This window comes from Poecilia latipinna, unplaced genomic scaffold (genome assembly GCF_001443285.1).
Source record: "Poecilia latipinna isolate Pla-1442-1.1 unplaced genomic scaffold, P_latipinna-1.0 Scaffold691, whole genome shotgun sequence".
NCBI classification, from domain to species: domain Eukaryota; kingdom Metazoa; phylum Chordata; class Actinopteri; order Cyprinodontiformes; family Poeciliidae; genus Poecilia; species Poecilia latipinna.
Genome location: NW_015113307.1, coordinates 149,455 through 162,772, shown reverse-complemented (window position 1 = coordinate 162,772; position 13,318 = coordinate 149,455). Strand labels below are relative to the sequence as shown.

Genomic DNA, 13,318 nt, shown 5'->3' with positions numbered 1-13,318 from the left:
TTTATTTATTTATTTATTTTTTTAATAAGGCAGACTGCAAGCGCCCCTTCTGCAGTGAGCATTTCACTGGCAGGGCAGGATTATTCCTGAAAGAAAGATGGGTTTATAGTTTTTATAGTTTTTAATAGTTGATGCATTGAACAGGGTGCATGAACCAATCAGACCGCTGGCGACTCTGCGCGTTGGCCTCTTCGTGCGCTGTCGTGGCTTGACCTCGGAAGTTTACCCTGGCGCGGATTGCTCATATAGCCTATATGACCCTCTGTATCCAGCAGCAGAGATGCACTGTGTTGGATACAGCACAGTGCATCATGCAGCTTTAGCTCATCATGCAGAGCCAGTCCAAGGTTGTACGAGGCCTTGAGCAGAATTTGATTTGGGGGTCTGTCTTGCTCCAAACATCAGCACCACTAACAGGATTTCACTATGAATTTAATGAAATCTGGGAGAGGGTGCCTAGTTTAACTGACTGAACAGTCAAATGTAATTGTAGTTTACTAAGATGCATTAATGAACAGCTAAAACTCAAAGATTATACTTAGAGCATCAGATTGTTGCTATGGTAACAAAGCAATCTAACAATGAAGATTGTTCTTTGAACTTTTACAAAGTAAACGTGTTAGCTCCTTAAAATCTTAAATTTAAATGTTAAACAATTTAAAATCTTTTAATTTATCTTTCAGTAACATATTTACCCAGCAATACTTTACGTTTCCTGCCAACTTAACATCTCTGTGGACTCCCACAACCACCAGGCTTAGTAAGTTTTCTGGGGGGAAACCCTGTATTCTGTCAACAAATTACAGTAAAAGCATACATGTGAATTTTGTCCAGCATCTTCCCATTGATCTCCCACCATTAGATTTTACATCAAAACTTTAGCTATAGTTCCCAACACAACATCCCTCCAGAGTGCACAGCTATACTGACATGACTAATCAATATGACTTTCATATCCAAACAATGAAACAAAGACTTGACATTCTGAAGCACTGACGTGTTCATTAAGACAGATTTTTACTTTTGAGTGATAAACTAAGGAAGCAGATTTTGGGGGTAATCCATGCTGTTTTGCTGTTTGTACAAACTGTTTTGAGAAATGCACTTACTGTTTTGCAAATGTCAAAACTTATTCAAGAAATGCAACAAAGCGACTGAGAAAACCTAAGTAGACCTGCTAAAATTGGTAAGGTAAAAGATTATTTCAGTTTTACTCCTTGGAGTGGACCACACAAAGTCTGCCAACTCTACCAAGTCTGCAGGACAGACACTAGACAGTATGACAGAATTATTGTGTCTTTTAAAACAAACAAACAAGTCCATTAAACCAGCTATCGTTTGCTCCTGTCATAAAAGCCAGCTTTCTCTCACATGATAGCTCGGTTTGGTTAAGTGCAGGGCTCAAATCGTGTGTCCCTGTAAGGGAAGACAAGATGATAAGTATCTGCGAAGGAGAGCATCCAAGCATCTACTCATCAAGGATCACCATGGCTGTGTGCATGCACACTGGAAATCACTAAAACACTGAACCACAGCGCAGCACAAGTGTAACCAACACTGACAGGCCCATTCATTTAGCCCCATTTTATTTGAAGCTCGTCAAACTGCAGAAAGTATAGGCCCTCACCATAAACAACATGCTCAACAAACCACACCAGAACAAACCCAGATCTGAACTGGTTTGGCCAGAAAAAAGGCAGTTCAGACACAAGCCCAAACCCAGAGCCTGAAGCTTTCAACAGAACGGTGAAACCATATCACTGATGGAGACTAACAACTGGCCAGCCTCTGTCATTCTGAGGATTCAATGACACAAGTAATACTAAAATAATTTGTCCTTTTCCTATGAGTTGTTCCACTTGGAATCTATTCCGTGGAAGCGGCAGTAGGTTTTAATTAGTGGCCAGGCTTTATTGGGTGGCACGTCAAAAGTGAAAAGAGGAGGCTGGAATGGCAAGAGATTAAAAGGATTCAGCAACATGTGCAAGGGAGATGGAAAACACTCCCCAACGCCCTTAAACATGAAGAAATATGAAGACGTCTAATAAATTTGGCACATTCGTTAACTGTTAAAAGCTTTCTTTTTTGAGAAATTCTCTAAAGATAATACAGAGGTGGAATGAGGGAGGTAGAAGGGATAAGCAGTAGGGTCATGTATATTATCGAGTGGAGCCAAGCAAAGTGTGGACTGAGACAGTGGTTAGTTTTTCATGCTGTATCACAGCGACCAGAAAGGCAGAGAACTAAGGCCCAGGGCCTGTAAACTCTTCAAACCCACACCCCAAACGAGGTGCCAAGCCACAAGAAGCATTTGCGTCAACTGGGGATACACAGAAAAAAGGAACGGGGCCCTTCTAATTATAGAGTCTGGAAACGGAAGCGCGGGGTGATTAGGAATTGAGGCGCTGCGGTCTGTTTATCTGGGAGCTTCCTCTCGCTCTCAAAGCCTCCCTCACCCACGCTCCACTCCTTCTTTTAGTTCTCCTCTGCTCTCTGTTTTGGTCAAGCCCAGCCCTCCTAGTGGCTGCACAGTCTGCCCTCTGGCTTTCCAATGGATGAAAGTTGGCTGCTGATTTCTGGCCTGAGCCGGAATTTCTCTTTTGTTGATGCTGCAGTTAGGGCCCAAAAAAAAGTAAAGGCTCAAAGAGGCTGGAGCTTTGTGAGTGTCAGAGCCCAAGGATTGGGGATTTTGCGGCAGTGTTGAAATACAGATGCGCTCACCGAGAGGCGTCAGTCGGTTAGCCCGCAGGAAGGCCAAATTAAAAAGTAGCTGAGCCACTCGGCGGCTGAAAAGACAGGGTTTCGGGGAAACCAGAGGCTGGCCAGAACATGGTTTGACACATCCTATTTATAACACCTTGTCCTATACGTTAGAGTGTTATTTGTGATGATTTACAACTAGAAATTGTTGGCACACGCACTTAGACGTGCACTAAAATGAAAGAGATGACCTCTAATTTGCCATGTGCGTAAGACATGCATGCATAGGGAACATGAGGAAAATTGAATAATCATTTCCATAAATGTCTGTTTTTAGTTTCTGTGACCCCTCTCCTAGAACTGAGTCTTTTGTTGTGTTTCGCTGCAAGCTGTACTGCCCCATCTCTGTCAATCCAAACAGAAAACATGTGCTCAAGCCCCATTAATTGTGGACAGGACATTCATTTACAAAGTGGTTGAAAGAGCTTTCTGCATAACAATTGCAGATGGAACAAGAGGGTGGCACAGAAAGGTAAAACAGAAGTGGAAAAACAAAAATAAGCAAGAGGTCGGTGTAACATAAAAATGCTACAGCGACCTCTCAAAGTGCTATTTTATGGTGCATGAAGATATAAATACAAAGTCACTCCATATTCTTCCATGGAAGCAAAAGTTTGATGTTACAATGAAATATAAAATATTTTCACAATAAATGTTTGTCCCCAGAAATTCATGAATATGAGGCCTTGAATATGAGCAAGGCCCCATATTCAACCTCTATATCTGAAAACATAACCAATAAAATCTTACTTAAATCTTTGATGTTCACTCAGGAAGTATGTAAGATTTATCCTGATAAGAGAAAATAAACACAATATATCGCTTAGTAAGCATCATCTGCTTCAGCTAGAATTAATTTAGCCAACAATGCAACAAAGAAACCACAAATGTACATATGAGCTCTTACTCATGTAAGAGCATATGAGTAGGTTTCAGGGTAAGGGTTAGGGAAACCAAAAGGCCAAAATTATGTATTCCTAATATAGCAGAAGGAGTGCAGTCAGACTAATTGCAAATCTATTTTAACAAATGATCAACACATGTTGGTGTTAAAATGATGTCTATTTAAATTCCTGAAAAATTCAAATCAATTCAAAGGCAAATGGACAAGATTCTAAAGTTTTATTTACATGAATACAAAAGATTCTAATCTATAAATTGGCATATGCCGTACTTTCACTTTAAACTGTTACTCCAGTCCAAAAGATGAAAGCTACAAAGGAAAAGCAAAGAAAACATCAGAGTAAGGGGCTTCTCATGGTTCATTTGATGTACAGTGGGCTGAAACCAAGGGTTGTGTTTTTCTACATGCTCCACAGGCAGACCACCTGTGAGCACTTCAATGTTAATAGATATGAAAAAAGGTGTTTGTGTGTGGCTAACCTTGCTGACAAGCTGCTATTAGTTTGATATTCCGTTGCTGGAATGCCGGTCTTTTTAACAGGGTAAAAGTCACCTAGCTTTAAAGCTGTGCCGACACAAAGGCAAGCACCGTAGCGGTCAAGTTCACAAAGCATGACTGGTTCTCAAGGTAGAGCTTCAGGCTTGTTCTTTCATCAACTTAAGCGGAAAACACACCACTTAGGTCCATTTTTATGCAGCATTTACATATTTGCACACTTCCTGCTGGGAGTTGTTTTAAGAGGAGAGAGGTTTCTACTGCAAACTGTCACAGGCGAGGAGACTGTTCGCAAGAACAAAAACCTGCTCACAGCAGCTACTTTTTTTTTAACACCAGAGCTATTTGTTGGCCAATTAAAAAAAAAAAAAATCTTAAACAAACTACTCTAATCAACAGATCCAATCCTCATCCCTTCTTTGAGCAGACAAACAGTGAGGCTACGGAGATAATCCTCTTGCATTTACATGGTTTCTTAAAATTTTATTTGCTTCTGGTAAACTGACGTCTCAATCAGTCACAGTTGTTGGTCCTAGAAAAAAGTTCACTAGTTTCAACTGTCCATATCAACATCAAACAAAATAGTCCACATCTTCACCATTGTATTAATTAGGGTTTCTTTGACTTCTTTTAGCATCTTGCAGTCTGCTCTCAGTAAAAAACCTTTTGGAGGGCCAGACTTGGGTATGTTGATAGTTGCTGTAAATATTTTCCACTCGTACACTATGTCTCATAAAGTGGAACGTGTGTTTTCTTTTGAGACTTCTATTCAGTTTGCACCAGACTCGTAAATAGCTGCACTAGCTGTGTTTCCATTACAAATGTGCCAAATCTTTCTTGATAATGTCAAATATTTTCTTGATAATATCTTAGAACACAATTTTGGAATTGCAGTAATTCCATTAAATAAGAAACACAATTAAAATCACAAGTGAACAAGTTTGTTAACACGATAAGTCTTTAAGAAGCACGCCGTGCCATCATTCTCCTACCACTTCTGTCTTCTCAGTCTTTTCCACTAGAATTAACAACCGGTTGTTGATCATATAACTCATGTGATGAAAAGTGTTTCCATTGCAATTTTCTGAAATATGCAAATTACGGTACAGCCAAGAAAACAAATTATCCTAATACATCATTTTTCTTTTATTTGCTCTGAACAAATGTATTTTTGTGATTCTAATTTGTGCAATTATATGGTCGATGGAAACACAGCTAGTGTATTTTGTTTCTGAAGATCATACCATGGTGTTAAATTTTTATTTCAGCAGCCAAGAGCAAAGCATACCAGGGTCTAAAAGGCGAAAACATCCTTCAAAACGATAGGTGAACATCTTCTAGTCATCATGTCATAAGCCAAGGTATTATTTCAGTTACTTTAAATGGGAAGACTGTGGGAGTCAATTTAATCTTCACTAAATACTGTATGTGTTGTTTAAAAGTTGTTCTTCTGTTTTACTTTTTACATAACGTGAATTATTCAGAAACAAAAGAAAACCTTAAATTATAAATGATATTAAATATCCAACTTAATTATTCAATAGCATAAAAAATATTAAATATCCATCTACAGTAAAAAAAATGGCAAAGTTATCTCTTCCTCTTTTGGAAAATATTGCCTGAGTTTGACTCTCGGTTTGAACAAATTTTAAACTGTAGCCTCACTTAAGCTGCTTTTCCTCTTGATGTTGTCCCAGTTGGACACAACTGTATGGGTATTTAGTAACTCTACACTGCTGAGGTGTCTGGTGTAGAAACCACATCATGTCTACCAGTGAATACATATAGCAATTTACTTTATGGAAAATGAACATCTAATTTTCTTTTTTCTCTCTGCTATTAAAGCCAGTAGGTCATCCCACTGAAGACTAGATGACAAGGTAGCATTTCTAACAAAAGTAGTAACTTAAAAAAAAAAAAAAAAAACTGTCAGTCTTTATAAAAAACTCTGCAACATTACAAAGGTCACAACGTTTCCTTTCCAAGACAGAGCTGGAAAAAGTCAACAGTATTCCTCCACAGTACTGACTGTAAATCACATGTGAGGCAGCTGTGAGTGCTAATTACTATCTTGGTGTGAAGACACAACTCAATCCAAGCTAAATGTGTGGCTAGAAGTGTGTGGCTGAGTCAGGCTGCTTGTGTATGGGAATTCCCCTCGTGTTCAACATGTGCATGTGGGTTGAGCGTTTTTTCAGCGGCAGCCTGGTTTTTTTCACACATCAGTAAGATGCAGCGAAGGAGTTATTACACCACGGAGAGCTGCCTTCATGGCACAGCTGCCTCAATGGTCAGGCACGACAGGCCTGGCTATTCATTAGACCGGCATGTTACTAAACCAGGAATATGGTTTATGGGACAGTTCCGTGTGGGGAGAAATTCAGCCCTGATTCATCTGCCATTACCCAGGGCTTTGATGGGATATTCAAAACTTCCATATTCAGAACATCTAGATGGCTAAAAAATACAGTTTCATGAGTCTGAAAAAGATAATGAAAGAGACTTTTCTCCACATTAGGATGAATGTACAGTTATATCTGAGATCTGACATTTTTGTTATTTTTACTACTCAGGAAAGCATGTTAAATTTACAGTTACCTACTGGATTCATGATTGAATGAATGAGTGAATGAATATACTTCAATCACAGAGGGAAATGTATAATTTTAACAGTTTTTTTTTTACTGGCTTTTATTTCAAGGTACTTGTTTCCAAGTTATTTTAGGACTTAAAATTTCTCCTTCATTTCTTCATCATTAAAACAAGTAGAACAGATTTGTTACTATAAACGAGTAGTAAGTATCTTGGGAGTTTCAAGGTTGTTTCTGTGGCCAAAAGAATCAGAGAACATTTCAGAGGACAGCTCAATTATTGTAAGTTTATTTCCGCAGCAAAGAAAAAAAACCTTCACAACATCCAACAAAGTGAGAGAAACCTTTTCAAAGTCTGATCTAATTTGCTCAGATTTTGAATGACTCCTTCTCTGCCCTAATACAAAGTTTGGGGTAGTTTTAAAATATTACCCTGCAAAATGGGACACTCTTGAAAAAGCTGTAGAATAATCAGAGGTCCCAACTCATATTACATCAACAGATGTGGAAGGGTTATGCTGGAATCCCAATACGCCGTCCTCGTTTCACATCACAGTATTGCACATTTGCTTTAGGTTTTAATGGCCGGTTCCAGGACCGCATATAAAACTGTAGCATGCACTATTTGATCACCAGGTTAAACAGGTTGTTTTTACAAATGTTTAGAAAGATTCATCAGCATCAGAGTCACAACACTGAGATACTGTCTGACTATACCAGGAGAGGGCAACTCCAGGCCTCGAGGGCCGGTCTCCTCAACTTTTAGATGTGTCTCTACTTCAACACACCCAAGTCAAATAATGAGGTCATTAGCAGGACTCTGGAGAATCTGACTGCACTTAGGAGGTGATTCAGCTGTTGGATTCAGCTGTGTTGGACCAGGGAGACATCTAAGAGTTGCAGGACACCAGGCCTTGAGGACCAGGATTGCCCACCTATGGTCTATACCATACATGTATGTGTTCTCACAAAGGAATAAAAGCAAGAAGAATGTAATCATTACACCATCAACTCAATAATGAGAGCCTAATATATGGCCCTGAAGCCATTAGGATGAGCTCACTGAACATTTATAGTGCACCAAATATCCAGGTATTTTCTTTTCCTTCAGTATGAAAAAGAAAATTAAATAGAACAAAGCAATGAAATTGCAGCAAAAGTAGGATAACACATGTTGACATGGTAAAAGTGGAATAGTATTTTTATTATTAATCCCAATACAAACACACACTGAAAGTCAGAGATGGAAACAACACATGTGCATCATCCATCAATAGAAAAAACAAGAAAAGAAACTGTGTGACAGAAGCTGCACCAGATGTAGAGGCTATTGGCATTTTTGTCACAATTTTTCTGTTAATTTTAAAATTCGTCCCCCAAAATATCTCGGACAACCACGAATATTGTTATATCATTTAATGGCAAGCACAATGGACTGCAAGCAAAAGAATAATTTGGTCACATATGTGACTTCTATGGTGTTAAATATTTTTGATCACTTAAATATTACATACTAATTTTTTATTAATTAAATTACTGAATGCTTAAATAATTTTTTACAATAATTTTAGACTTATTATAGTAAATAGGGTGAGTTGAGAAAGAAGTAAAACAAGCATTTCTGAAACAAAAATAGAGTTTGTGTATTCTGTGACACATGGAGGCACAACTTGCAGAACAAATGTTACTTTAATTCATTAAGAAAGATTTTGGAAGATGTTAATGTGATTTTTATTATGTTTGAAAGGCTGGTCTATCAGTTGATACGGATATCTTCACTTTGTAGTGTTACAAACTGGATAACCAAGCAAAGCACTAAAACCTTATCAGTCTGAATGAGATTGTTGCAGAAAGACATTTAATAGCTCAGAGTGGAGCATGAAGGCTGAATCAATCACTCCATCTAGTGCCAGTCAGTCATATCAAATCCTCAACATCTCTGGAATGAAAACACGAGGACATTTTGAACTTGGCAATGCACCTAATAATCAAGTCAAGGATCATTGAGGATGATTAGAAAGAACGAGACGCAAAAGAAAACAAGCACACTCAGTGCAGCTGTTAAAGGAGCACTTTGCCACTGCACTTCATGTGCGTCCCTCTAATTACACCGCTAGGAATAGATACACAAATCCAATGCAACGCCGCAGAGTGCTAGGCACCACACCAAAAGCTGGCAGCCTCTGGTTCACCCTTCACAGAGCCTCTAACACACACAAGCCACTAAGGTTTTATAACTCTTCCCAGCCAAAACACTTGAGCTTTCCAGACTTAGTTTGAGTCATTTCATCATTTCCTCTTTAGTCTAACACTATTATTTTCGTCATGATGAGCTTGAACTTTCTTCCATGTCAGTGGCGCATGGAAGGAAGCACACGTTCAATATGAGCAGGTTCCAGTTCTCCTACTGGCAGTCCAACAAATCAGTCTGTTAGATCTGGATCCCAGTCCATCCTGGAGTGTTATGAACATTGCAGATATTCTAGAATTTATGGAAATTCACCACCAGATCATCAGTCATCCATGGGTTCATCTGGAGTTGGTTCCATTAAGTCCAAACTCCTTTATATGGGTTTTTGGTCCGGTTTATTGGCAATGAAACTAATCTCAAAGACACGACATCTGGCTGAAAGGTGTGACAATGTTGCAATGAACAAAGAAGATACAAATCCACAGTGGAATATGGCTCCTTTATATTTCAGATACATTCATTCCAGAACTTCTAAATATCTACAGAAATGCATCTAAGTTTGCATCCTTTAGCATTATGGTTTGTTTGTAAAAACCTTGGATGTGTAAATGAAACATGACCCTGCTCAACTAAAGACATCCTTAAAAAAGCAATGGTCCTATTCATGTACTGTGATAGAGATTCCACAACTAGGAAGATGTACAATCCACAGCTCTTTCATGGGTAGAAAATATGTCCTGATCAAGTTCTTCAAAATTAACTTTTCTGACCTGGGATGTGTTTTTGATTTTTGATGAGAGGAATAAGGGACAGAGTCTAGACAACCATCTGTGGTCAGTCTTTGTCCATATTTTAATCCTTTTCCTTCTCAGAGAGAGCTGCTCAGTTAGTCTTGAGTCTCAGTAAGTGAGGGATTCCTGGGGTCAGGGGGTGAAAGTCGTCTCTCAGCAGCTTCTTTATTAACTTACACACACACGCTGGGCAGGAGTACATGCTGAGAGTTCACACACACAATATGACCCCAAACATCCACAATGATTCCTAAATACTAGGGACTGGCATGCTGTTAAATTGGGTTGCTTCTTTCAAAGTGTATAGCAGCTCTGTTATACACTCTGAAACTACTCTGGGGAAGAAGTGATTTAAATTAATTGATCTATAGTTCAATTGTTAAGTTTGGTCAGCAACATTATATTATCTTGGTATTATACTTGCTGACCAAACTTAGCAATTGGTCCGTTTTTTGGCAATGAAACTGATCTCAAAGACACGAGAGAGAGAGAGAGTTTGGACTGTACAACCAAAGTGTTGTACAGTCTGTTTTTTGGTGTCACTGCAAGTCTTTAAAGCAAGCCGTCTCGTGAAAAGCAGCCGTTTGTGTGTGTTTTGTGCGTGTGTGTTTCTGTGGAAGTGGGCCTTACCACTAGGGTTGAATTGCATGCAGGATATGGGTTTGTCATGGGCTGGAAAGTGAGCCACCACTCCCTCTCCGTCCGAGTCCTCACTCACCAGGACCTGTGGTGTATACACATATGGACACAGACCCAAAATCACTTTCTGACAATGGTAACAATAAACAGAAAATGGGACTTCCCCCTTTTCAAGGATTTATTGTTGACATTTTGGGTTTTGGTGTGAAAAGTGTTCTTTGGCATGCTAACAGAGAAACAACAGCCACTTTGAGCTGTTTTCAGTAAGATGTCATCACCATCTCTTCGACAAAAAAACCCACTTTGATAGAAAATCTTCTTGCACTGCTCTGAAAAGAAAGCAAACTCATAATCTAATCTGCATTTGAAAAATCCTGTGCAAAAATTACTGACACACCAACACAGGGAAAAAACATGTTCAAATTTACTTCTGCAATCAAATATTATCTTGGTATTATACTTTACAACAACTGAAAGCTGCTTCTAAAGTTGAGTAAAATGTCTGTTATAAAAATCAAGAAAGTAAACTGAGTAGTCAAGAAAGGAAGAAAAGCAAGAAGCCGCTGACATGAAGCAGTTCACTGTTATTACAGAGAATCCAGACATGGTGGTTCTGTGAGAGAAAGATGCTTGAGCCCTTTGAAACACATCTGTCCTCTGGAGAACAGAGTAGTACACAGGGGAGGGAGTGTGACAGTGTACCACAAGCTTTCTGCTCCAAATAAGGAATTTCAAAATATAAAAAAAACTGAAATATCTAGAATTTCCAAAGGACATCAGTGCTGGCTTATCCTCCCCCCGCCCTTCTCTCCCAAAGTTTTAACTTCTGGACTTTTGTTGACCGGCTGACTCAGTCTTCATGGTTAGTGTACAGTTACAGTGTGTCACTTAGTGACAGAGAGCAGACTTGCTTCTAAGGGCCTGAGTCTGACGTACAAGACACAAACTAAAGGTGGAATACAGAGTCATAGGGGAGGCAGTGAGTGTGTGCGTCAGCGGTATTAAGCTCCCACGGCTCATTAAAGATGTGACAGCTTCTGCGCTTTGATTAATTATAATGTGGTAAAGCTGAGGAGAACTAGAGGCAGAAAAACATTCAGCTTTTTCATTTGACATTGAGACAGCAACTGGTAAAGTTCCAACTGTGTCAATATAAAAACACGAAGCACCATTGCATGGTGCTGCATTTGCACCTTCTTATCTCAAGTAACAGGGTCTGTACAAAGCATTGAAATTATTTATTAAAACAAAGTCCTCTTGAAGTAGTTTTTGTGGGTTTTTTGTGTTTGTGTTTTGTCTTCTCAAACCTGGTCACTCATGGCAGATGACCTCTCAAACTCAGGCTTTCCACTGTCACCACATTCTTGATCAGGAAGACAGATTGCTGCAAGGGCAAAGACTCCATGCAACAAGCCAAGTATAGCACAGATAATTCTTGACTAACTGGCAAAATTCTAAATTAGACCTTCTGGTATTACATCTAGATACAGTAGGAAGTCACTAAATCTATGGTGCTTATATGGCTGGGATATAAACACGATGATAACTTATGAATTTGATTTAATGCACATTTTTGCATAGCTGGAAGTTCATTAGACTAACATGACATTTATTGTAAATGTGTGATTTTAAATAACCGACTGAGATTTCATAAAATAATGTGTTACAATGGCATAGTCAGAGCCCCGTTCGAATCCTTCTCCACCCAATCAGACTAAGCCTGTACTATTAAAAAAGAAGAACGAGGAAATATATGAACCGTGTAGCGATCCCAAAAACTTGCAGTAGTAATTGCAGTGAGAAGGTTCTACACCAGTAAAGTACTGACTGAGTGGGTCTGAACAGAAAGAAGTAGTTTGTAAACTGTAAGAAGAAGGATAAATCCAGGTTAGAGGTTTCAGCTGAATGGTATCACATTCCTGCATGAACAGCTTTATATTAATTGAGAAAGAGCAAAGATCTGATGACAGCCGCATTTCCATTTATCTGCAGGCCCACGAACGCATCTTGGTCGAGCGGTAAACTTGAGTTTGCATTCTGTATTGGGCAGATTTGCTCATTGGGCAAATCTCTCTTGTGGCTGATCTGGTCTCAGACTAGTCAAACTATACTCAAACCATTAGCAAATCTCTACAATCAGGCTTTAAAGGTTTTATATCAAAAGCCAATCAGATTCCATCATTGTCACATTTTGGCTAACTTTGGCATTTTGGACTTTCCTAATTTTATAAATGATAATCTTTTAAAATTGATTTTTGAGTGTTTAAATGGATATCCACCTACACCATTAAGCAATTGCATACAGAGACTGCAGGGCAATAGCAGATCTACTAGAGCGGCTTTGGATGGAAATTGTGAGGTCCCCTTTTGAAGAACCACTTTAGCTCAAAGTGCTCTGTCCGTGCAGTTTGGAACTCACTTCCTGTTGATTTAAAGTCCGTAACCAGTTTTAGCACATTCAAAAAACAAACAAAACTCTAGTTATGTCAAAAACAGAACTGTATCAATTTTTGATGTTTTATGTTTTGTTTGTATATGTTGTCAACAGTGCTATTTTAAATGATTATTTTTTTCAATTTTTTAGAAGAGATAACTTTCTTTGTCAGTGCCCTGACAAAAAAAGTTAGAGCGTCGCTCAGGTCTAGTACACAGCACTGCATATGATCTTGAACCTTTTCTAGATGATTGTCAGAGTTGTTTAGTTAGCATAGCAGATTATTTTCAAAGTTTGATGAATGGATGAATTTACAAATAAAGTCATTAAAATGGCTCTGAACAAGTACAAGGACCATAGTCCACTAACAATTCTGTTGTATCTTTGTGACTACATTGCTGCAGACATAAGAAAGCAAAGAGTAAGTAATACATGGCCATGTTGTTTATATATATATATATATATATATATATATATATATATATAGAAGCCCTGAGATCTAAGTGGGGTACA

At 38.7% G+C, this 13,318-nt stretch overlaps 1 protein-coding gene across 1 annotated transcript in view; it reads right to left on the bottom strand.

Moving 5' to 3' along the window:
- Positions 1 to 13,318, bottom strand: part of bcas3 (BCAS3 microtubule associated cell migration factor) — a 135,430-nt gene that overhangs the window by 60,643 nt on the left and 61,469 nt on the right. The window contains exon 13 of the mRNA XM_015044801.1: positions 10,363 to 10,456. Within this exon, the coding sequence (XP_014900287.1) occupies positions 10,363 to 10,456 (94 nt within the window). The remainder of the gene's footprint in view (positions 1 to 10,362; positions 10,457 to 13,318) is intronic.